The 25,427-nt window shown below is 45.4% G+C and overlaps 3 protein-coding genes across 3 annotated transcripts; all 3 read right to left on the bottom strand.

Moving 5' to 3' along the window:
- Positions 1-252: 252 nt before the first annotated feature.
- On the bottom strand, positions 253-11,416 carry LOC101072125 (uncharacterized). Its single transcript, XM_011610466.2, has 16 exons — positions 10,544-11,416; positions 10,099-10,207; positions 7,474-7,687; positions 7,083-7,225; positions 5,266-5,428; positions 5,103-5,158; positions 4,132-4,313; positions 3,929-4,039; positions 3,684-3,809; positions 3,492-3,617; positions 3,271-3,429; positions 1,840-2,440; positions 1,308-1,371; positions 1,055-1,233; positions 895-983; positions 253-804 (listed from the first exon to the last, which is right to left on the bottom strand). The coding sequence occupies exons 1-16, from the start codon at positions 10,730-10,732 to the stop codon at positions 706-708; spliced, it is 2,610 nt and encodes an 869-aa protein (XP_011608768.2). The 5' UTR covers positions 10,733-11,416; the 3' UTR covers positions 253-705.
- Positions 11,417-13,148: 1,732 nt separating this feature from the next.
- On the bottom strand, positions 13,149-14,971 carry slc25a5 (solute carrier family 25 member 5). Its single transcript, NM_001044374.1, is given in 4 exon segments — positions 13,149-13,545; positions 13,634-13,774; positions 13,865-14,351; positions 14,846-14,971. Coding segments are annotated over 4 exon segments (897 nt in total). The 5' UTR covers positions 14,957-14,971; the 3' UTR covers positions 13,149-13,387.
- An 882-nt stretch (positions 14,972-15,853) lies between these two features.
- slc25a43 (solute carrier family 25 member 43) lies at positions 15,854-20,609 on the bottom strand. Its single transcript, XM_003970195.3, has 5 exons — positions 20,202-20,609; positions 18,622-18,863; positions 18,315-18,487; positions 16,732-16,866; positions 15,854-16,443 (listed from the first exon to the last, which is right to left on the bottom strand). The coding sequence occupies exons 1-5, from the start codon at positions 20,471-20,473 to the stop codon at positions 16,231-16,233; spliced, it is 1,035 nt and encodes a 344-aa protein (XP_003970244.2). The 5' UTR covers positions 20,474-20,609; the 3' UTR covers positions 15,854-16,230.
- Between the last annotated feature and the right edge of the window lie 4,818 nt (positions 20,610-25,427).

The raw sequence follows: 25,427 nt of genomic DNA, 5'->3' as shown, positions 1-25,427 counted from the left end.
TTATTTTCTATAAACCAATTCCTACTGGTCCAGGGATATGCATTATTTAACATATTTATTTCATTTCAGTTTATTTCAGCAGAAAATTAGAACCTGTTTATATATCCAGAACTTTTTATTTTAATGGTTTCATCAGTGCTTCCTCTTCAGCATGTCCCTTTAGGATTAACTTGTTTACTTCATATCTTTATTCAAATATTGCCTCAGAGTAAATAAGACAACAAACACATTTACTGCAAAATAAACATGGAGTGTTTTCTTAAAATATTTTATTTGGAATTCATTTATAAAACAATTTCAAGTTTCTTCTGACATCAAGTCCACATTTCAGGTGATTTGGTGAGATTTCTGTAAATATTTGTATTTTTAAAAAAGCTAAAGAAAACAACCCCCCCAAGTGCTCAGAGTGGGGAAAAACATTATAAAATGTAGAAATTCTATACATGAAAATGTGACGTGAGAAATGTAAATATGAGATGCTTTATAAAAACAACCAGGCACGAGAGCAACAGCAGGAATGTTTGACTTCACACATGAAATGGAAAATAAAACGTTCACAGTATGTCTAAGTTTAAAAAATATATAGATAGATATAAAATACGTGGCAATGATTTAGAAGTGGTCACAGATAGTTGAGATGTCTGATAAATACACTAAAATGTTTCTAAAGAGTGGCATTAAAATGCGTCGTGATGACTTCACAGGTCAGTGTGTGCAGCTGGTTCCCTTCTGAAGGGCAGCCGCGCTCAGATTCAGGGAGTGTTCATCAGGAAATAGTTCCCTCAACAGGAATGACAGGAGCATCTGCAACCAAAGACAGGGACAAAGACACATAGGGACAAAGGGGACAGGGACAAAGAGGTACATATAGAAAGTTAAAGAGGAGCTACTCACATACACCAGTGTTTTATTCTCCTCACAGTTTTGGAAGATGTTAAAAACAGTTTCCATATCCGTCTTCTTCAGGATGATGTAGTTGGAATCTAGGGACAAAATAAAAATCAATAGTAGTAAGAGGGTATTTCCAGCTGTTGCAGGAGCTCTCTGGCCTCACATCTGGCACTGATGAGACCGTGAGCTCTCTCCCTGCTCTCGCTCTTCTCCTCCTCGGTGCGAGGGGCAGCAGCTGCCGCTGAAGGAGGCTCCGGCCACAGTTTCCCACACATCAGGTCGATGTAAGAGGCCATCTGCGCTTCGGTGGGGTTCATCTTGTCCAGGAAGGAGTTCACTTTCCTGAGGAAGCGACGGGACATGAGAGGTGACCCACACGAGCACATTTAAGAGCCGGTCAGAGCGGGCCAACTTACTTTTTCAGGATGGGCATGACGGGTTTCAGAATGGCATCGAATATGTTGAGAAGGATGGAGTTTCCTGTTCAAACAGAGCCATTGTTAGCTTTAAAAGTCTTAACGCGTTTGCCGACAAAGAAACACTGCGGGGTAAAAACCTAAAACAAACATTTGTTTCTCATATTCCGGATGAAAAAGTGCTTCTATGGATTGTTTAAGATTAATAGCAGCACGGATAATTATTCAGAGTGAAGGTAACCTCGTTTCTGCCGAGGTTATAGGTTTTTAATAGAGCTCAACATCAAACTGATTAATTGCACATTAGCATGAAAGAGCCTCTGGTTGGAATGACAGAAGACCTGTGAGTCATATTTACCAAAACCTTTTTAATCACATTTGCCTGAGGTTCATTTGCCAGACTGAATTAAGTGCCAGTGGGCCTGCTGAGTCAAGACTGAACTTTAGTGATGTCGTGCATGATTCCTCTTCAATGACATAAAACCCCCCCCACTATTTTTAGACCAGTTGTGCGTTTCCTGAGAGAACCAACCAGATATTTCCTTTAGCAGATCAAATATGGCTTTGGTCGCCTCCATTTGCTCCCAGTTGACCTGGCTTTTTTGACACTGGGAGTCTTCCCCTCTTGGCAAAGTCCCACCTTCTCTGCCTTTAGCCTTGGTGGCTCCACCCAACACCTTGAACGTCGTTTTCTCCTTTTTGTTTAAACGCGAATTGAAGTGACGCCAGGCAGAGCCTTCAGAGGTTTCCCCACGGATCGCGCCGTTCTGGCCGCAGCGTGGCGAGACGTCCGGCTGGGGCGGGTCTTCTTCGCTGGTGGTTTTGCTCAAGGACTCTTGAGAGCGGGACCTGCTCAGTCCTTTAAATATCATTTTAAAGTGGGTCAGGGGATTGTCAGAATCCTCCGTTTTATCCTCCGAGCAGGTTCCTGCTGACCGAGGCTCCTGCTCAGGCTTCGTTTCCTCCACCTGCTCTGGAACAGGTTCATACTCCGAGACGATTATAGTCGGGATCGTAGCGCCTGGAACGCCGTTGCTCTTCCCTGAAGAGGTTCCTGGGATCTCAGGAGGGTCAGTGGATTCTGGATTTAAAGAGGGTCTTTCTTTCACCCCCTCTGACTGAGGACTGGAGCTCTGTGGAGACAAATGTGACAATGAGTGCGAGGATGAGGCAGCCGCCTCGTCGCCGCAGCAGGACGAGCTGTGATGTTTTCAAGGACTAGAGACGTTCAGAGGAAGGCGCAATGACGGCCGTTTCCCAGCAAACAAGGCACCGCCTGTCCTGCATGTTAAACACGGCGCTCTGACACCGATGCTAATCGGCAGCACGCCGCTGAGTATTACCGCCAGTGCAGTTCCGACAGTTACTTGACTCGGGTCCAGCTTATTGAACAAGCTTGTGCATTACTCACATTACTTCACCTTCCTCAAGAACAACACTTAAGAGGATCATTTCTGGTTATCATGTTGATAACGCCAGAAGCATCATCTTTTATCGAAGCAGGAAGTGCAAATAGAACCAGTGTGCACAGCCTTCGCGGTCTAAATACTTAAATCCCCGTGTGGTAAAAGGACAATGTCGCTTTTATTACATGTGGCTCCCACAGGCTCCCTGCAACTCACAGAGTTCAAGAGGATCCCTGTGATTCAGAGCGGAGCCAACAAAAACATTCTCTACACACTGTATTTGAGTTTCTCTCTTCAGAAAGTTGAAACTTGCCCTCGAACAGACGGGCTCAACGCTGGAATGTAGGTCAAAGTTGAGCCGGAGTGTCTATAAACAAGAACGTGTTTACATTTGATTTAAATAAGTTCACACTAGCTCAGGAATTTGTTGAAACACTGATCTCCTTTTCCTTCGGCACCCAACAAGATTTCAGCCAAATAATCACACGCAAGCAATAAAAACAGAAAAAGTAGATGTAAAAAAAAAAATAGTGTCAAGGAATGCAGATGTGCTTTACCTCTTCTTCCTCCTGACCTGGAGTCAGGAAGTAGGCCAAACCGCTGAGGAGGCCCCAAACGCCTCCATAGTGCTCATCTTCATTCAGCAGTGTGTCAAGAGGGCAGAGGAACTGGAAGACCGGCTGAGTGTGTCCGATCACATGATCAGAAACTAATTCCTGCAAGAGGAAATTTAAAAGTTGAATCAAGTCAGCTCATGAAGAGGTTTAGAACTTCTCACCTGCAGGAAGCGTTCCACAGCTGCTCTGGTGTCTTCGGTGACCTCGGCGGTGACCTCGGCGGTGACCTCGGCGGTGACCTCCAGCTCAGACGCCAGCGCTGTAATGCTTGGCAAGCTCGTCGAGTCCTGAACAAAACAAAATATAAAAAACAAAACCAATTTCCAAGATCGCAATGACGTGCAGCCTTCTACCTGCCACCTGTTCCGGAAGTGGATAACGTCCATGTAGGTCTTCTTGATGTCCCACTGCAGGTTCTCTGGGCTCTCCTCCTCCTCCACGTGCACGGTGAAGGTCAGCTCCTCATCCTCCAGACCGGCCTACGATACAGACTCAGACATGAAGGTGGCGTCTGAGGACGAGCCCTGACACGACCTCAGCGGAGCGATAACAAGCCTGCGGGACTTTCCTCGCCGTCACCGCTATATTTAGAACTCACTTGAGGAATGCTGACAGCCCAGCGGCCCACGCGCCACATCTCGTACGACAGCTTGAATTCCATCATGTCTTCCTGGACACTTGTCATGTAATTCTCCAGATCGCTGTCCTCCTGTAGATTTACAGCCCAAATAAGTGACGGCGGATCCGTGGCGTTTTGCAGAGCGCCCTCTTCGGGTGGAATGACGGCCGCCGCGGACTCACCCTGTCAGAGTCCTGCAGACTGTGAATGGAGCCCTCCCTGCTGCTGACGTCCTCCTCGTTTTCCTGGCGCGCCATGATTCGCATCACCAGCTCCGCCTCCATCATCTTCATCTTTTTCTTCTTGGCTCTCTTGGATTTCATCTTGTCGACCATTTTTGACCATCCTTGTTTTATCTTGTTGGCTGAAAGGTCACAGCGATAAATGTGGTACAGAGAACGTCTGACCTTGAGCCTCAGGTTAACACCCATTTGATGCTAAATGCTAACAACTGTGTGGAGCTGGGAGTGTCCACGTAAATAAAACTGTGCTTCTGGGTGTGGCCTGGACCTAGAAACTGACCCAGAGTCAGCGGCGGAGCGTTTCACTGAGCTCACTCTGCTCTATGGAAGCACGACGGTAACGCACGACCTACGGCTGGAATCTGGGAGGGAAAACTGGCTCAAAGGAAACAATTAACTGGCCATCAATCATGCAAGCGAAATTAGCAATCAAGCCTTCTATGTTCTCATTAATCTTAACAAAATGATACTGGCTGCTTTTTAAAAACATTAATGAGGTAATTAGAAAAGTAAACACTTAAGGGGGAACAATGTCCATCGGACAGCTAAATTACAGCCCAGTTACAGTGGCAGCTAAAGCTCCTCATTTAATCTCATCCTTTCTTCTATTTACGGGTTCACGACAGGCCCTGCAGTGGGTTTAAGGAAGATGTTAATTAGCATTCAGTCTGATCTGTGCATAATTAGTCATCTGACAAAAGAAGAAAGGGAAAAGGGGATTAGTTATACACTACCAGACAGCTGACAACAGCACAGTGCTATTGATCCAACCCTTGTCTAGAGAGCATGAATGAACCTTCTCACACTCCCCTCTCATGGGTTTCTAACACACAACACCAGAGTCGTGCGTGTTCCTACAGTCTAGAGTGTCGACACGTTTCAGCTGACTCGACACACACGCACACACACACCTCTAGTTTTGGTCTTGGTCTTGGTGCTGGTTGATAAACCTGATTCCTCAAAGCTCCTGAGAGAAAAAGAGATGAGGCCAGTCAGGCATAATTTCAATCACAGGCCGCTCAGCCGCTGCCGTCGGGCTGACTTTACAGAGGTCAACCTGTAAAGGTCACTCACACTTCACTGCCGTCGCCCTCCTGCGACGCCAGAGAGGTCAAATCCAGATCGGACCCACACAGGTCCTCCACTGAGCTTTTGGGGGTCACTCTGTCCAGCTGGCTGACCACCAGCTGGTTCAGGTTGTCGGGGTCTGAGAGCCACCTCACTATTAAGCCCAAACCTGAGGAGAACAGGAAACGTCAGGGATGTAAACAAAACCGCTCAGATTAGCATTTAGCATCTCGCTTCTAAATGAGCGAATCAATCCCCCAAAATGTCAGATTACTACTTTAATTCTGCACCATTTACAGCTTCTTTCAACCGTTTTCAGCCATCACATATCGATGAATTTCACCACGCGAGTGCTGAAAGCATAATATTGCATTTAGGGAGAATTCTTTCTTTGGCAAGTTCTTCTTGCCATAATTCAAAGTGAATCATTTACCAGCCCAAATCAGAGAGAGCTGGAAGGTTAAGCAAGCGCGCTTTAATCAAAATGAATCCAATACGTCTTAAATCCAGGAAACACGGCTTTGACTCCTGGGGCACATGTCAGGAAAACGCCCTGATGTGACGGGAAATACATCAGACGTCGACAATGAGGGCAAGACACTGATTTGTTTTGAAATAAATGTCAAGAAAGATCAGGCCTGTTGGGCTGTGGCGCGGGTCATTCAGCAAATCACACGATGATGTAATGGAACAGCTCATCGTGGATTATTGTGATCAATATAATTCAGCCAGGTTAAAAGGTTGGTGGTTAAAAAAAGCCTCATGTGTCACAGTGAGAACAGATTATTGGAGGGCGGCGACAGCGAGTCAAAGCTATAAAGGTAGAACAATCAGCTGTCCCGATCCCCCCCCCCTCAAAGCTGCTGACGAGGCGTTGCAGTGACATGGAGATCACATGGCTGCAATCAAAGTATCTCAGGTGACGGTCATATAAAGATACGTGCGGTTGGGAGCTCCCGTCCCTGGTTAATCAGTATTGCGGCACCAGGACAAAAGGACACAGAAGGGTTCAAATCAGCGAGCGTCTTCTGGAGTTTAATCCATTCTTAAGCAGTGTTCCTACTCAGACATGTAATTACTTTAATACTTCGCACAAAATAATGGTTTATTCCCCAAGATGCTGCAGAATCAATAACTGCACCCTCCCTCCTCCGACCTGTGCAAGTGCAGCTTAAGCTCCATTTACACAGGATTAGCAAAGCCTCTTCAATTCTGCTAATTTGTCCTTTCAACCTGGGTGTTTTCAATTCTATCTGAAAGACAAAGAGTCAAATGTCTTATCTTCTTCACAGAATCAGTTTTTTGTTTTTTTTGCTGTCTGGAAAACATGGAATTTAAAAGAAAGTATGAAAACAGATGAGTGAGGGAGGACCTTCCTCAGCTGAGAGGAGGGATTCTTCACACCACTGTTGCCAGGCAAAGCTCCATAGGGAGGCCCATAAATGTCTCCTGGAGGGAACTCCAGTTTAAAGGAGGAGTGTTCTGAAGCAGACTCAGCTTGGTCAACCCCAGTCTGGTGCCCAGATGTGCAAATCTGACACGTTTCCACACTGACGTAGGTTTAGGCGCTAAACATAAGTGCTGCCGCTAATTTCACCTGGACGTTCAAATACTTCTAATAAATCTGTTTTCACTGACATTAAAGGACTTTTTTTATGCACTTTTTTGCTTAAAGTTGCCTGTTTCTATAGAAGAGAGGTGCAGTAATAATCAAAGAGAGGATCAAATCCATTTTCCCCCTGTAATTCAGGTTCTATAGTGCCACACACAAGAGCTGTGAGGCTCTGGCTCCTTAAGCAACAGAGAACTTAAGGCTTTCTTACCCTTTGTAGCAACTATTTCATTCAAGGCACAGCGGTGGACTTCATGGCTCCACAGAGATTTGGAGAAAAGGTTACGTACCAGAGCATCAGAAAACTCTCTAAGAACTGTAATCTCTTCAGTTCTGGAAGTGAACAAGAGTTCTCTGCACAAGAAAAAAAAACAGAAAACAGGAATTTTTTGTACATGAATATTTACGGCCATATGTTAAGAGATGGAATCATTCATCTAATGGGGGTTTATGACTCTCCAAATACTGAGAAGTCACTACAGGTACAAACTTGTTAAAACCAAGTCAATTATTCATAGCCAGTGAAGAAATATGGAGGTATTTATAGAGTTTAAACGCTCCGCTCAGAGTAACTGGAGCAGCCAGTCAGTAAAAAGTCTCACCTGTCAGGCTGCTTTGCATTATGCAAATGTTGCGTCAGAATGCGAATGGAACCCACGACCGCCTGGCACACGTCAAAGTGTCGCGCTCTCTCGATGATGCGGTCGATCACCACGTCCACCTCCCTGCTGAGCACCCGGTGCAGCGGCTGGGCCTCGCGGGGCTCCGGGACGCTGTACCAAGGCAGGACGAGCTGAGCGTAGGCGCACTCAAAGACTGAGGGGAGCAGCCATAAAGAGAAATCCACATCAATGCCCGCTCACCTCCACTTCAAACAAACGCCGCCGCCACTTTAAAGGTTGTTTGGTGAAACTCTAGTGCTTTTATTCCCCTCCAAATTATTTAGTGCAAATGTATCCGACACAGGATTTTTCCCCCCCAAACATAAGAGGGTGAACTGAGCCTCACCTCATTCAGAATGTTTAAAAATGGCTTTACCCAGATGAAATCTGGAGGTAGAACTTATCGTCAGGTTGTTAAAGCCTGTTTAGGTTCTGTTACCTGTGGAATCAGCATTTTCTCTGCAGAGTTTCCGTTTCCCGGGGGAGCAAAAGGACATTAATGCCTCTTCACAAATGCGAAGGAAATATAAGCTAATTAGCTGTCATTACTAAAGCCCAGGGACCGGAACACCAAAGAAGTGGTGTGAAAATGATTGTGAGAGTTCTGCAAAACGGTGTGAAAATGGTTGAAATGCTGTGAAATGTAGCTGCCCCTACGCTTCCACGTTCCCCGTCTCTTCAAATGAGGCTGGGGAGTGTTTTGACAGCGGTGGGTCCGAGCCGATGGAGCTGCAGGTGGAGCCTCTGGCTGAAACCTTATTTGGTAAAACAAATACGTTGTTGGCAGCGCAGGAGCTGGCTGGTTCTCCTGCAGCCTGCCAGACCACACCATCACTGTGCTGGTCAAACAGGGATAATGAGGGTTCCTGTAGGTCCAGTTGCCTCCACACGCCGCCACCCACCCATTCACCGAAGTGGGGAAAATAACGGACTCTGACACTGACAGACGGACGCTGTATCAGGGACGGCTCGCCTAAAAGTCCTTCGCACATGGGAGAATGAAGACAGTTTATTTCCTAAACACTGGTAACGGATCAGAACCCGATAATGGCCAAGACTAAAACCCAAACTGTCTGGATGAGGGATGAAAAAAAAAAAAAAGAGATTACTACATCCGAAAACTGTTCTCCACAAGTTCGATAGCACCGTTTCCGCTGCAGGAGCCTCTATCATTAACCCAGGATTTTGAAAAGCCTCGACACGTTTCCACTAAAATTAGACTGAGAAAAACTCCCCGCAGGCCAAACATTTCCTGATAAACGTAGCTAGCGGCGAGGCGAGACTATTCACATCCCCAGCAGCCCTTGAGGGGCGGAGCTGCATACTAAAGAACACTGATTAATGGAACACACGGCAGCCTTCTGCAAGTTCTCATGCCCGCTGTGTTTAAACCAGCGTGCAGCAGCAACAGGAGCTCCGAGGGCAACTTCTGACCAGAAGAATGGGAGAACAGGGGAACAGCTAACCTGCAGAGCTAAAATGGCGACACACCAGAAAGGTTGAAGAATCTCAAGCAAAATTTTCTCCACAGAAGAATGGCACAACACAGACGCGCCACCTCTTCAGGTCAGGACTCAGCAGTCCACTTACACCTAAAGGAGAGTGGCCACTCCTTCGAGGACAGCCAAGTACAGGTACTGGCAAGAGAAGACCGCGGGTTTGAGAGGGGGGGAGGTCAAGGAAGCTATCCATGTCAAATAGGAAAAACCATCCTTAAACAGAGGTGGTGGCCTGAGGCACTTCCTATCACCCACGTTCAATGCAGTCCTCCACTCCTTCCAACAGCAAACCAAACGTTCACATCATTCCAGGAGACCCAGTGACTCACCACCACGTGGACCAGCAGACAAAGGGGAGACACCTCAACAGAAACTAGGTGAACGACCTGACCAACGACTCTCAGGTGACCACCCAGATCATTAGCATGCTAATGGTCCACAGGGGCTATATATTTTCAAGCTCTCTCCCCAGCGATTTCAGAACTGAAGAAGCCTTCTGGATAGAAGGCGAAACGTCTTCAAGAGAAGAAACCCAGTCCAGTTGACAGAGAAAACTACCTTGAACTCAAGCAAAATTATTAGCAGCTGAAGCACCGCAGCGACCAGTCACTCCGACTGCTGTAACACTCCTCCGTACGTCATCAGCCTGATGGAAATCAATTTCCTGCTATGTTGATGCTCAGCAGAAACCTGTTTACCAGTGTAAACATTCCTGGTAATGAAAGCTCCTGGAGATGTTGATGGAAAAGATGCTAATGCAACGGTCAAAGCCCAAAGTAGACAAAGTCCATGTTATCTGAGTGATCTTGCTGGAGGACAGGCTGCCGACAGCATGGAGAAACGCTCCCAACCCCCCTAATAATCAGCTGGGAGATGGATGGAAAGCAAACAACTAATAAAGAGAAGGAACCCTCATTTCCTGTTTTAACACGTGAGCAGACAGTGAGGCAACATGAGCTCCAGCTGCAGCTCTGCTCACGCACCAACTCACTGTGTCAATGCAAAACAGGGCTTAAAATGCCAAAGCACAACCACACCGGTTCTACCCGCCCGCCCACGCTTCCACCTTGCTGCAGGGACTTGAAGACGTGTGGGTACTTGGAGCCCAGAGGTTCCGCCTGCCCACACTTCTCTCCATCAGTCACGTCGCCCGACAGCTCCTCCTCGACAGATTCCTGGAAAACAAAGATCAACACGCACCGTTTAGGTGATGATCGAGCCCAGCTCAGCCCAGTTGTTACGGGGAGAAAACAAGTTTTTCAGGACTTAAATGCCCCGCGGGCTCTGAAAGGTAATACCCGGGTTAAATATTTGACTTGATGTGGAATCACAAACGTTTTCCAGCAAATATTCAACATTATGTCGTAGCCCGGAGATTATTTAAACAACATTTAAAGGTCTGACAGGGGTTAAAACCCGTCAACCCGCTGAAGGCATGAGCTATCGCGCACGGCTGGCATCAGAACTGTGCGTGTGGAAGTGCTGTTTTGGTGAGCGGGTGGCTCCATTACCCTCGGCGGGCTTTCCTTGGCCTCTCCATCCGTCTGGGTGCTGCCGTCGCGGCTGCTGCTCGCCACCAGCAGCGGCGCCGTGAAGCAAAAGAGGAAACAGAGAAAATACTGCGCGACAGCGCGGACGCAGTCAGAAAAACACCACGCCAGGCCCAGGAGCACGGCGATGGGGAGGCGCCATGGAAACATCTTCTCTTCTTACGGGCTGGCTTCGCTAGAGTTCTCCGCTCCTCAGCCCGCGGATGTCGCACCTTTCCCGGCCTGGATTGCTCGTCCACATCTTTAGCTGTTTCCTCACAAGGCGAAGTGGTGCGACGGGAAGAAGCCAACCAACTTTATTGAGCTCGGAGATCTGATTGGCCCCTGATAGCGCGGTGTCGTGGGGCGCCACCTGCTGGTCACGACTGCGCACTACAACACGTGTGTGTCTAAGAACAAACCGAGATTTTTCCTAAATAAACTTAAAAACGTTGCACACCTTCAACTTTTAGAATGCATTTCCTTCTCTACGTATGTTGGACACTGAAAATGAAAATGAGTCATAACGCCTGTTATCTACATTTTCACAAAAATGTCTATTTGATATTATTTTGGGTTCGCCATCATGACTATTCGCTTTTATTTATACGCAGATTAAAACCAAACCAATACAGGAATCATCTTTAATACCACCTATAAATATCCTGATTGTACCTCTTTATTTACATTCACTTGGCAGCGCTTAATGCTGCTGTGTTCGTCAGATTAGGAATTAGGATTCATCTACACAGTTTATGTGACTCAGTGTTTTTATGGGATCAATGAGCAAAATATAGAGAAAGTGAAATAAAAATGAATGAATCATCCCATCATTTATCCAAATATTGCTGCATTAAAACTCTGTCCTGTGGTTTGTGTGGTTTTTCCCTCATGATAGAGTTTGAGGACATGACCCGGCCAGGCGGTGACATAATGCTGTCTGACAGCTGAAATTACATAACAAAACAGTTTGTAATGAGAGCCCCATTAGAGAGCAACTGGGATTAAACGGACTAAATAGATAAACCACTAACCAATAATATTAACACAAGGTTGTGTATTAAAGAACATCTTTGCCACAATTTAAATTCCCTATTTAATTTATTTCAGCACTGGGCAGCAACAGAATAAATATAATTAAGGTACTTAATTCTTTATGCGTATATGGATTAAAGCAAAAAGTTGTTGGAAGACTGAGGAATTTTACAGTTGTGCACAGCTGGAGACTGAAACTTTTGACTCGTTACCGGCTGTAGCCTGAAGGGGGCGCAGTACATGTGAAGGCTCACGCAGCGTGAACTCAGCAGGCTCTCTAATCCCTAGCAAAACGTGTAATAGGACAGTTTGCTGAATAGAGGCTCAATTATCTGCTACCTGCTGAGAATGGCTACTGTAGATGGTAGCATAAAAGAGGATTCAAGATATTTAGGACTTACAATTAGATTAGGCTGCATCCAATGAAGTAAATGGTGTTATACATGGCTGTCAGGGCCTCAGTGACCCACACAAAGATTATTCTGACAAGCAAAGCTTTTTCTCTCCTTAGAAGATGAGAAGATGGCCAAACTGCTCTCACAGTTGGTCGGCTTCAGAAAGATCTGCAGCTAGATCACTTTCCTGGGTGTTATGAAGATAAAAGTCCAGATATTCAAACCTTAATGAAGTGAAAGAATGAACGGCAAATTAACGGTGGACCAATATCCGAAGCTTTAATGGGAGTCCGCCTAATAGATCTGAATTTTTGCTGCCAGAGTTTTAATAACAGTAATTATGTTCACGGGATTATGTGGTATTAAAAGCTGGGAATGATGCTGTTATAATTACTAAACTTTCAGACACGTTAGCTGGCTTCTTAATTAAAAGTACCTTTTTAAAAACACTATAATGCAAGGATCATTTTCCCAGGCAGCTGTTGGCATTTAATGGCTCGGTGGGAATGGAGAGGAGCTGCCAAGTGGCCCGTGGCCATCAAGTCCACGACACAAGGTCACGGTGCACCGCTGGGATAGCAGATATATGTCTGTTCAGGGTGGATGGCAGAGATGATCTGTTTTTAGAGTCAGGTCTGTTCACACCCATGTGAGAGAAGCTCACCGTGTCCTGGCCTGCGTAGGGCACAGTCACGTGCCTCTTTACAACCGATGGGATCGTGTTCCAGATCAGACCTGTCGACGACTCCTCTCAAAATACTCAGCAGCACCATTTCCATTTACCCGAGGCTTCATGGCTGAAACTGGACATCATGTTGCTGAATGCGCAGACAGCTCAAGCTAACGTGTTCAGTCACACCCCTCAATCAGATCTGGGCAGGAGATACAAGAGTGTTTGCAAAGAAGAAGTTACGCTGCAGTTTTCCTGCAGGACACCAATCATGCACATATTCTGCCGCGTTATCGGCAAATACCAAAAGGTACTGATTTCCTGTCACCGCGTTTCATTTTGTGAGTAGATCAGCTTCCCGAGTTGATCATGGCTCGCCACCAACTCAAACCTTAGAGACGTCTACAAATCTAAGCTTATATTTAGCACAAGAGGGAGCCAAATACATCACATGCGTGACACTAGAATCCAAAATCAGACCAAACAATCTCAGTAGGTTACATTTATTTCCTTTTTTCCCCCAATAAAGTTCCAGTGTTCAGGGAATGACATTCTGGTCAGGGGCAGAAGCCAGAAAAAAAACAATGGGCCAAATGAAAGGTGCATAAGAGATTCCCCCAGTACAACTAGTAGAAAATACTAGTTGGTCCCTATAAATATAGCATGGAGTCCTTCCAAATGTACAAGATATGTTACAGCTAAACTTCACCACATCGGGGATCGAGCTTAGATGACTTTCTTTAGCTCGTCATACAGGACAAGAACAAAGGCGCCACCCATGCCTCTGAGCACATTAGACCAGGCTCCCTTGAAGAAGGCGTTGGTGCCCTCATCACGCGCGATCTTCCTCCAGCAGTCCATGGTGCCGGTGTACATGATGTCAGCTGACCAGGAGAAAGTGCAGATTTAAAAAGATGGCCAACTTTTTCCATGCAAGGATTGGAAAGTCATGCTTCATGTTGCCAACGTCACCTCCTTTGCGCCCAGACTGCATCATCATGCGCCGACGGACGGTGTCGAAGGGGTAGGACACGAGGCCGGCCACCGCCGTCACCGTCTGGGCGATCATCCAGCTCACAACAATGTGTGTGTTCTTGGGGTCGGGAAGCATTCCTGCAAGAGAAACGGAACCAGGACAGTCACGGAATGTCGGAGAAGTACGTGGGAATCCCGGCTTTTCCATGCCTCAAACCCAAAACTCACCCTTGGCCGTGTCGTACACGCCAAAGTAAGCCGCTCTGTAGATGATGATGCCCTGGACAGAGACGCTGAAGCCCTGGTACAGACCCTTGATGCCGTCAGACTTGCTGATCTTCACCAGACAGTCACCCAGGCCTTTGAACTCGCGCTCCGTCGAGGCTTTGCCCACGTCGGCAGCCAGACGCGTTCTGGCGAAGTCGAGGGGGTAGACGAAACAGAGCGAGGTGGCCCCGGCGGCGCCGCCAGACGCCAGGTTGCCTGCAAAGTATCTCCAGAACTGGGTGTGCTTGTCTACACCGTCAAGGAAAATCTTCTTGTATTTGTCCTTGAAAGCAAAGTTGAGGGCCTGCGTGGGGAAGTACCGGATGACATTGGCCAGGTTCCCTCTCCAGAAGGAGAGGAATCCCTGCTCTTTGGGAATACGGACAACGCAGTCGATGATCCCTTTGTACTGCTGGTCCACTGCAATCTGCTTGCTTGCATGTTGTACCTGTGATGACAGCACAGATGAAGCGGAGCGTGAGAGAAGCAAAGCAGCTGCTTTTAGCCACGGAAGACAATGACTCCCATGATTCTCGTCCGTGTGTCCCCTTTCATCCACCACAGGCATCCAGTCAAAGCAAGTTTGCAGCCCCCCCCCCCCCCCGCACCTGAGCTCGGTCTAAATGCAGAACCTGAGGCCCAAACCTCCTGACCCTGTCTGCTTGTTGTGAAGACAAATAATTGGGAAGGCTGCATCTCAGCGGCAACAGAGACGTGTGCATCAGCTGGTAACGCAGCAGATTGAGTGCAGCCACGCTGAATTACGCAACAGGTCCTGGATTAAGCTCGTTCATCTGCGTCTGCAGCAGCCTGGAGCTACATCCTATGAACGCTGCATCATTAGCCCGTCTGGATCACTTCTAGTTACGCCATCACTGGAATGTGAAAAGAGCTGATGACGCAGCTCTTGAAAGCTTTAAAAGTAACAACGTGTGCGCTCACCTGGAGAAGAAGCTTGACTCTCTCGATGGGGGCTACAGCTGTTTTGGAGATGGCCGCGGCAATGCCACCGGCCAGGAAGTCCTTGGCGAATGAAATAGCGGTGTCAGTCATCTTTGCTGCGGTCAGTCGTCGGTGGGTTCTGCCTGTGGGGTTGAAATGGCCGACTCCAACTTAGAGGAGAGGGCATTTAAGAAGACCCAGCGCGAGAGCGCTCGTGAACTTCGACTCTTTGGCCTGATTGGTTGGCCGCGGCGGCAGTGGGCGGGGCGAGTGGATGTCCTTTGATTCAAATTTGGTTCTCTTTCTCATCCTCCAAGAACACAATGGCTACACAAACCTGTTTACTTCAGATATCACAATCGAATCTCAACACAACTTTCAGTTGCTTGAGATTTTACCTGGCGCCAGCTTTTACTTGAGGTGCAACTATCAACCTAAAGCAGCGAAGGCCTAAAGGTTATTATGGGTAGAGGTCATCCCACCTGTCAACAGCCTTTGGCTGTCAGTTTCCCACTGTATGGAAAGGGACATGACTCTGAATCAGCTGACTGATTCCACACAAACCCCCACCTTAGCACGTTCCCCCTCCAGCAATTATTGCCAAAATAAAATCTAATGGCCGCTGTGGACTTTGACAACATTAACTGAAATTAGAAGCGTTCCACTATCAGCAGAGTTTCTGCAGTTTTCTAAGAGATTCACTTCTGCAAATGTAAAAAAAAAAAGAAAAAAAAAAAAGGCCAGTCATGATCACAGGAGCAAACCTCAGAAATGGGGAGGAAGTTGTAAAGCACTAGTTAAGATGTGTTGATCACAATTTAAGAGGAGCAGCTGCACGCATGCGGTCACACAAAGCTGTGCGTTTAAGGTACTTTAAAAAAACAACAAAAAAAAAGAATGGTGGTGTGACAGGAATTAAAATTATGGCACTGCTTCATATTCCTGTGCTCAGTGTACAAACCTGCACAAGGAGTGCAGCTCCACAAGTTAATCAAGTAATCGTACAAAATACATGAGTGAAACTTTAATCTTGTCAGTATGAACGATCCATGTGCTAGATGTGACAAAGAATCACCCCTTACTAATAAAGTAATACATTTTTATATATTCATATGTCCCTCCACGCATGTAGCACTTTCTATTCTGCTTGAATACACAATGATTGTCCCAAAATAAATAATAATCGCTGAAGGCACAGAGGAGTTTTAAAAAACATACAGTCACAGTATGATACAGTCACGCTGATGGAATAAAATATTAAAATAAAGGTGGGAGGGTGGAAACATAATGTTTATGTAGATTCCAGAGCCCCTGAAGTATTTCAGTCATGTAAATATGTTTTTTTTCTCCAAGTCAAACGGTGTCCAGGAGTCACCGCTCCGGTATCACCAGCGGTTTCCAAAAGACGCCTCCCCTGTCCCAAAGTTCCTGTTTTTCAAGTAGCGCTTCACCTCCTCCAGCTCGTAGGGCCTGAGGCTCTGGTCGACCCCTGGCGTGAGCTTGTAGCTCAGGGGAGAGACGATGTAGCCGTTACGGTAGAGGCACAGCTGCTTGCACATCTCAAAGCATGTGAAAAGAAGACCAAAGTAGGGAACAATCTGCAGAGAACGAAAGAATGCTAATGGTAAGACTGCATTTGTAAAAGAAGGCACAACCATGCTGACATTTCCTAATGAAACGGGAGAGTGGAGGACACTGTCCCAGAGACAGACGCTGTTCACCTTGCTTACACTCTGAACGGGGACATTTCTTCTCAAACCCCTCCCATCCTTCCGTATCTGCATTTCTCTCTCCTCACATTTGTCCTTGAGCACGCGCTGTTAGCTATTTATACCAAGACTGACGTTTGGAGGAGAGTAAAAAACCTTGTTTTTAGGAATATGTACCTTGATCATGTTGGCGGTGATGCCATTCCACAGAGAGAAGATGCCCTTGTGTTTGACAATCTGTATGAAGCAGTCAGTCATTCCCCTGAAATGGACGTCGACTCCACCGAGATGTGGGAGGTGTGTGCTCTGAGCCTGAAACAAGGCGAGAGGGGAACAGAAAGAGAAGTCTCAAACCCAACATGAAGCAGTGGAGGAAAGTTGAGCTGTAGGCACCTGATTTACAACACTAACAGGGGGAATTTTTTTTTTGTCGCTCTTTTTGAGGTAATGATTGAAGATTTTTCTGGTACTTCTTTGTATTTTTCCGTTTTAACGCCTTCATTACAAGCTACAGTCAAGATGTCGAATGATAGCCATCATATACTTTTACCCACAATTTCCTGTTTTATATGCAAACAAGGTTTTCCTGGTTTCTTCTTTAGAAATGCACCAAATTCTTTCTCACAGAACATATGTGAAATATTCAACATGGCAGTCTTACATTTCATTTTCAACAGTGTCTATAATGTATATACATCAACAGAAAAGCATGCCTTTGGTGCAATTTTCAAATATCAAATTTATTAATAGTTACTATTAGCAGGTGTGAATTTTCTCTTTCACTTTTTATCTGATTGGTTTTGGTATAAAAAGTAAATGGAATCATTAAGACATTAGTCTGTTGAAACAGCCAGAAGAAACCATTGCAGTTCCACAATATTCTTAATTTAAACTTCCACATCTCCAGCTGAATCCAGTCATTTGTTTAATGCTGGTTTTTGATTGTAATTGTTTATTACAATGTTTGGTGGTCTGGTCACTACAACTGACTATCTTTAGAGAACTTATCTATAGCTTCTGCAGTGCTGGGACACATTCACATTCCCAGCTGCTGTTAAACCTTGTGCTCGCTAATAATAGGCTGATAAAACCGGATGTGGTGTAGATGTCGTTTGCAGCACCATTGTTCCACTGAATGTCCTTCAGTACCAGCATGAGATGCATCAAACTTTATTAATTTATATGGATGTAATGTTTGCATTGTGAATGGAGAAGTATGAAGGCCTGTGACAAAACAGTTTGAAAGGAAAGTGTTTAAACTTTCCCTGAAAAAATGGCGCAGTGTGTCGTTGCGCCTTTACTGCCTCCTAGTGAGATAAAGGTGGTAATGCAATGAATGCAAAACACTACAGACTTTAAATTACATTATTTCAGAAAATGAATACTGCATGTAAAATATTACCAGTGGAAGGTGGAACTTTATAGTAGAAGGTCTGAGGGCAGCATCATTTTATTTGACAATTGTTTATTATTATTAGCTTCACTTCCCTAATATCTATGTACTACTGTACGGTTCCTGTTTTTTTTATTTAAAATCACCTGATTAACATTTTTACTTGAAGAAGGTGTTTTATTTGGAAAATGATCACTATACATTTAAAGTACCTGTCTGGTAATAGCTGTTCAGAGCAGTTTGACACAAATTAGTCGGAAGTTAAACCAACAGAATGAAAGCAAACCAAAGGGTGCATAATTTTTCAATATTTATTTTGTCTTTGCTCTTCTAATTAGATACAAAATACCCAATGACTACAAATTACCTGCATTTTCCTCTTCACCGTTTCAAAAGGGTAGGAGAGGTTCTGAGCCACTCCTGCTGCAAGGCAGCCGTTAATGAAGTTCTGGAGGGGAGTGAAGCGAAGAGGAGGCTCCTGCCAGAGTTTATCCACGTTCATGTGAACAATGTAACAGCCAATAGAAAAGGGGAGAGCACCTGTCAAAACACACAGTTAATGGAGAAAATGTGGGTCTGGAAGAGTGTAAACAAGAGAAAGAACCATTCTCACATCTACTGTATACATCAGTCAGCTTGCTAAAAATATCAGCATTTTCTGTACATATACGCACCTAACACAGTTAGGGAAAAGCCTCTGTACAGAGCCTTAAGACCTTCGGTCTTGTAAATCTTTGAGAGCGTATGAGCGACGCTGAGGTATGTCGGCTTCCGGCAGTTCTGAACGATTAGTCTTGTTTCGGTCATCTCCAGAGGGTACGTGACCAGTGCAGCAGCGATGCCGGCCAGGCCACCAGCCAATATGGCTCTCCACTGAGTGATGAAGCCCACCTCATCCATGTGAAGGTGGATTATCCTGGAAGGTTTTCCAAAACAAAGTCAGCACACAGTTTCTGACCCAACGACACCCACCAAATTTGGGCATCAAAACCATTTTAATCTTCTCTGTTAATTTCTATCAATAACTTCTGCTGACATGTGCATAAATCACGTGACATAACCTTGCAACAGTAAGATGGGATGGACTTTGAGCAAAATTTAAAGGCTTATTGACAAATTTTAAAAATTAAAGACTGAATCAGTAGTTACTGGTAACCATGTTTCAGTCTATAGTTAACCCAAAGAAGCTTTACCTCTGTATCCTGTTATTTTAAATACTCACATTACCAATAGTTTCCTGTATCAGAACATGTGACAGGGGCTTTGGGATCTAGAACACTGTATTCACTGTGGGGCGCTGAGCTGCTAATACGGTCCACCTGCCCGGAAACGTGACGTAAAGGTTGACAGCGGCAAACTTCACGAGCGATACTACAGCAGCAAGCACGTGACTGGGACGCACGCGGCTGTTCATTGTGTTTACGTGTCAATCATTGCTGCCCGGTAGTAACCCACAAGAGAACCCCGCCGTGATTCCCCCGGGATTTGTCTGACAGGCATGACTATTCAGGAAACCAAAGCATTTCTGCCGGAAAAAATTTCAGTGATCGTTAAAAATATAAAAAATAAAAAACAAACACAAAAGACGGCAATTTTTTTCCCATTGCTACCGTCAGCAATTAAAATAAAGTTTAAAAAATCTCAAATAAAAAAACGATATTAATCAGGTCAATCAACCTAAAAAAGATTAAATGTAAAGATGCAATTTTATCCGTACAAATTAATTAATTGAAAATGTCATACTGTACTGTAGTAACAAATGGTAGATATTATACTGTATTAAATATCAATTGATTTATTAATAACAAATAAAACATAATCATACGACTTTTTATTATTGATTAAATGTAGTACCCCGGTCTTCTTTTCCCTAATAAAATTATTTTAAAACATCAATAAACTGATGTTCACGCTTCTGTCGGCCAAGGCACCTATCAGACAAAACTCCGGGCACCGCCCAGACAAGCCCTTCAAAAATCGGCTGAGCCAATGCAGCCTTCTGATTGGCTAAGCTTAAGCTACCACGGCAAAACAGGAAGTATAACTTTTACAGAAGTCAACATACTTTTTAAATACCTAATTTCCCCAACTTTACCCTGATCTATATTAGCGCAGCCGTTTCCCCTTAAATTTGCCCACCAAACTTTGGTCAAGTTAAACTACATTCTGGTTTAACTAGCGTAAGCAGCGAGTAGAACCCGGATGAAAACAACCACAAGCCCCAACAAACACCATTAAATGTATAGTAACTTACTTTTTGTATGTTGTGAGGTGAATGGCGGTGTAGGGAAACAACCGCAGACATGAGGCGAGGTTCCCTTTCCAAAAGCCACGAAATCCCTCATTTTGGTAAATAGTAATGAAACTATGCCAGAAACCACCTTTGCTGTGAAAAGTTCCAACCTGGCTCTTAATTTTAACCACTTCTAAAGGCGACGTAACCGTTTTACTAAAAAGCCCAGCGAAACCGACGCACATAAAGCTCTGAGTCCTCGTTAGTCGGTCGTCCTTTATAACGGTGGCCATCCCCTTTTCACCTTCTTTAAAAAATAATCGATGTCTTCGACGATTAAACGATTAGAAGAGGAAGAGTTTGTTTACGCAGGCTGGGCATCTAAATATGGATGTGGGCGAGGTGTCGTCGGACCTCTTTACTTCTCATCGAATCGGGAGGGTTCTGTGACATGTGACACCTCTGGGCTCAGACCTGGGGACACTAGGTGGCGCTCTTTGACCTCTTAATGTCAACTTCATACAGCCTCGTATATTGTAGTTGGCTCCACGGTGACCATAGCAACAGTGCAAGACTACATGCGCTCTGCTCACCTCTTTATTTATTTTATTAACAAAACAAAAATACAATCTTTTTTACAAAGTATTCTTTTACAAATAAGTGACACATCCAAGGTGGGCAATGAAAAGTAATGAATGTTTTTTACAAATACTCCTCAGGATGTAGATGCATCAAATGTTTGAGGTGTGTATAGTTATTATTTTGGACAGCAGCACTTTGACTTGAAAAAGTTCAAACATATAGTTCAAGCACTATGTTTTTGCTCAAATTAACTTTAAATTTAAGAAATGTCTCGGAAACGTTTTCACAAAACAAGTCAACAAGAATGAGATAGATGTTGGAAATATATGAAGCAGAATTGCTAAAGAAGATCCAAAACCAGACAAATTATAGCGGCAACAGTCTATATGGGTGGTTTACAATCCCCTGCGTTTTTATTACCTTTATAGGTAATAAAAACTGGACGACATCTGTCCAACGGCAACATTTCTGTAATTTCTCTTGTTTTGGCGTTACATTTGCAACACAGTTCATGGGCTTTAATCAATCATGCCGGATTCACCATGTACCTGTATTCATCAGCAGGATCTGTTGTCAGTATCTTGTTTCGGCACATTTTGTTTGTTTACTCCTTGTCTCCTCTTGGCAGGAGTTCCTCCCCTGCTGTGCTGACAACCTCACATTGGTGCAAGTAGCTCATGTTCCGTCTCTGACTGGACCACTTGGCTCCTCCATGATGGCTTTTTGGCAACACCAGAGTACCAACCAGGAAAGTTCACCTTGGTCACTCCTCTGGCTATCTTACCGGTGTGGAAAAAGGCTGTTTATTTGTTATAGTGTGTTTATTCATCAACAATCGATTATTAATCTATCATTTAAAGTATGAATCAGATTAAGAAACTAAAGTGGTGTAGTTGCGCTATCGTCTTGGTGGTCTGAGGGGCACGTTTGGAAACTACTTTGATGTTTCTTTGATCTGTTTGTTTTATAGTACACAAGATACTGCGCTTTCTTTCCTGACAGATAAGTGGTGTGTGGCGAGATCACGTTGTATCTTATCATTTGATGCTTCAGCAATCAAAAAGGACAGCGCCAAGAAGCTGCTGCCACTCTGTCTCCTCTGCCCCTCACGCTGATTTTACTTGCCAGTGTTTGAATAGAATACACATAGAGCACTGCCTTCTTCCTTTATGTATGTCCTCCTCCTGAAAGAGCACTTCCTCCTTACTGCTCGCGGGACCAGCCAGTGTGGCTTTGTGTCTCTGTGGCTACCACGTTCCAGTAGGTGTAGGCTGGCTGAGCCATTGTCATTCTCTGGATGTCATGCGCAAGTCAACCCTTGATCCCCCACTTTGAAGTGCATTGCTGGGAGACCCGAGAGAGCCATCCCTCAGCTGGCCCTGAGCCGGCAGGAGTCAGTAGAGGGCGCCTGGCTCCAGGGAGGACGCGCGTTGGCCAGGGCCTACTGTCGTCCTCACAGACTGGTGCAGTAAAAATCTCACCTCATTATCTCAGATGGTCACATCACAGGCCTGTGCTGGCAGGGGAGGGGAAAGGGAGAGAAGGGTTGGGGGTGGGCGACACCACAGTCTGTAGTGTGTGTCTTTTAAGAGGGGGGGCGGTGAAAAATCAGGAAGAAGTACACGTTTCATCGTGACACTCATTCGACACCTTTAGCTCCAAGGCTCAGGCCAAACAGCTGGGGCTCACTTAACAGGAATGAGACTTGTTATGCATAAGCAGACTTAGAGTTTAAATCAGCCGAGTGTGAGAGCTTAACCTGTGAAAGGCTGTTAGGGTTTGTTAGGAATAGTAAATGCAGTTTTGCACCTCATTACTGGGTGTAGTTTGTATTGCAAAACAGAGAGAGTGACGTTATGTCAGCACTGCAGGCCATTAAATGTGTTTCTGCACAATGTCCCTACCCTCAAACTGTTTTTCCCATGATTTTATACAGAAATCTATTTTGACATTTTCAACATTTTCAATTCAATATGGGATATTTGCAAAAATGTCTCACTGCTTCATCTGCGTGCCAATTAAAAAAAACGTAGCAAGGAATGACGTATTACGTATTTAGTGAGAATAGTGATGACCAGGAGGCCCATTGTCTCTGAGGTTAAGTTCCGGCAGCTGGTGCTCCCTTATCTTCCCATGTACAGCCAATAAATCAATATCAAATCTAAGGAACAGGAAGCCAGATGGCCACAACCCACCAGGGCCAGGGCACTCTCAGGGTCTCCCCGGCTACTGTACCACCAGTTCATGCAGCGGTCCTTTGAAGACATACACATTCAACAAGCAGCTCAATGAATGACTAAAGGGAACAAATAAGCTGTTACGACTCTGCTGAAATCAGTATTTGTGTTTCCATCTACATCAAAGGGCCAAGGCTGTTTGATATGCAGCACCCCGCACCTTGATCGGAGGCAGGTACAGGTAGAGAGGAGGAGCAGACCATTGAAAGGAGAGAGGGTTGTGTGGTCACTTCTGTCGTCACTGGCTCGAGGGTAGTTGACCCAGACGAAGGGTCTGGTGATGTCTCTTATTCCCCGGGGAGCTATTGCCCCTTGAAACCATTACTAAACACATTATTTATTGGGTGTCACATTGATCGCATGCTTTTAGGAAATATTCACAAGGATTTGGAGCTGCAGCTAAACACAGGATGCACCTCATGACTCATTGAAAAGAATGAATTCACTGAGGTGGACGTAGTGTTGCTGGACGGCTTGAAGCAAGTGGGCTTAGAGACTCAAACCCGTCCCGTTAGACTCATCTTCATTTCTGCGTAGGCCAGGGGTCAGGTTAAACAGTAGTTTAATTGAATGGCTGTTCACAGGCCGGTGTGAAATGCCAGTTCTATTGCAATGTGGGAGCTAGAAGGTGGGGGTTTCTTTGGCCTTTGTGTGGCCTGTGGTCTCAGAGCTGGACCCCATTGTTAAAAGCTGACCAGCCAGCCCCTCAGACTCTCCTTTACCCTGCTTTGTCTCAAACAGAGTGACAATTTCCTTCATCCGGGTCAGATCAGGGTCATGACTTTGGACACTAGCCTTCCCTGTCTGTCTGCACTCTCATGAACGCATACAGCACCAACGCTGTACGCGTGCTCCTCGTGTGCCAGCCAGGTTTGCCCTGGATTCGAGTTCTGATGCATGAAATCAGTGAGAAACACTTGGCGCTTTAACATATGTCCATTTATGATCTGTAAAATTAGCATGGCGAGAAATATTTCACTTGTGTTTTTGCGAGTGTGTAAAACACAGCACCACACAGGGAAAGGATGACCTCTTTACTGCTCAAAAGAGTCAGAGTTATGCAACCGTGGTGGTTTAGGAGAGTGGACAAGACCCACCTTCTGTCCTGAGGCCTTCTTTATCTTGGCCTGGCCACAATGTTGATAAGAAAAGGAAAGGCCAAAGGGCCAAAAGGAACAGTGTGTATGGCTGAGGTCAACAGTGTGAGAAGGCTGGACTCAAAGGGAGGGAAGGCGAACAAGAATAATATCTGATAAGAATCACCAAGGTCTTTTGATCTCTAAGGGTCTGATCCTAGGCTACAGGGTGTCATGCTGAGTGGACGAGTGGAACAACATGGCAGGTACAAACAAGCGAAGCCCTTGAAAATCATCTGGGCCTGAGTGTATTTACTCAGGGAAGACCGACAAGACTCCGCCATTTTAGAAGACCCAAACACCCAAACTTCTTCTGCGGAAAGCTTATGCCGTTCAAAAGTAAAATATTCTCTCTCCCTATAGTGTTGGAGGATTGCGAATTATTTTGCTATCAAGTAAAGGCTGCTTTTATTCTGCAAACCCGGCCACCACCAGACAACCACAGACACAATGGTTTCGTCTCATGAGTCACCGATTAAAGGCCATCCTGTGGAGGCCAGACAGAGCCTGGAGCTGCTGTGCAAGCTGTGGCCTGAACCAAATGCCTGGCCTTCTTTCCAAGGGCAATATGGAAGAGGGGGCTTTTTGCCCAGGGTGGCCAGAGGAGGAGTTAGTGCGCTATTGAGGGAGCTGAAACCGTCTTTGTTTCCCTCCTGAAAACCAAAAGAGCAGATAAGCCTGAGTATAAAAATGTCTAAAAGCAGATGTCATGATATACCTAAAGGCTAAAGTTTTCTCCTTCAGGGCAAAGATGAAGGCCACGAGGTATCGGCAACCTGTTACATCCGGGCTCCAATTAAAAAGAATTAAGGTGTAAGAGGTCTTCATTATCAGTGGCGTCCGAGGGACATCAAAGGCGCGGCGGAGTGAGAGTGCAGCTGCCCCGGTGGTGTGAGGTTCTCCTCTCACTCTAGAGGAACTTGTTTTTGTTGAGGATGTTTACAGATCCCAGGAAAGACAAACAGCCTCTTTCTTGTTTGTAGGTGAACAGCTCAAACACAGAGCTGTGGGTCACTTCTGTGTGTGCGTGTGAGAGCCAGGATGTACTGTATTGTCGGGTCGGTGTTTGTCTTTGTTTCTGCACTTTCAGGTTTTCCCGCCCTTTGGCGAACCACTCCGGCATGACCAAAAACTCAGACGCCACCGCCTGTCCAGTCGGTAAAGTCGAGTGAGGCCTTCAGCGGTTCGCTCTTTCGTAGTTTTTCCAACCTAACCTGACCAATAATATGCTTTAAACCACATTCCAGTGCAATTTTAGGCAGCTACTTTGTCACTCTATATATAAACACATG

Source organism: Takifugu rubripes, chromosome 14 (genome assembly GCF_901000725.2).
Source record: "Takifugu rubripes chromosome 14, fTakRub1.2, whole genome shotgun sequence".
Classification (NCBI taxonomy): domain Eukaryota; kingdom Metazoa; phylum Chordata; class Actinopteri; order Tetraodontiformes; family Tetraodontidae; genus Takifugu; species Takifugu rubripes.
The sequence above is the reverse complement of the archived record's forward strand: the minus strand, read 5'-3'. Positions and strand labels throughout refer to the sequence as shown.

Bases quoted from the DNA above. Each gene is read 5' to 3' on its own strand.
- LOC101072125 (XM_011610466.2), bottom strand. From the start codon at position 10,732: ATGTTTCCATGGCGCCTCCCCATCGCCGTGCTCCTGGGCCTGGCGTGG. The intron at 10,208-10,543 runs GTAATGGAGCCA...TTTGTTTTCCAG, and splicing joins CCAAGGAAAGCCCGCCGAGG to GAATCTGTCGAGGAGGAGCT. The intron at 1,234-1,307 runs GTAAGTTGGCCC...TCGCTTCCTCAG, and splicing joins GTCATGCCCATCCTGAAAAA to GAAAGTGAACTCCTTCCTGG.
- slc25a43 (XM_003970195.3), bottom strand. From the start codon at position 20,473: ATGGCCACCGTTATAAAGGACGACCGACTAACGAGGACTCAGAGCTTT. The intron at 18,488-18,621 runs GTGCGTATATGT...GTGTTTTGACAG, and splicing joins CTTTTCCCTAACTGTGTTAG to GTGCTCTCCCCTTTTCTATT. The intron at 16,444-16,731 runs GTACATATTCCT...CGTTCTCTGCAG, and splicing joins TCACCGCCAACATGATCAAG to ATTGTTCCCTACTTTGGTCT.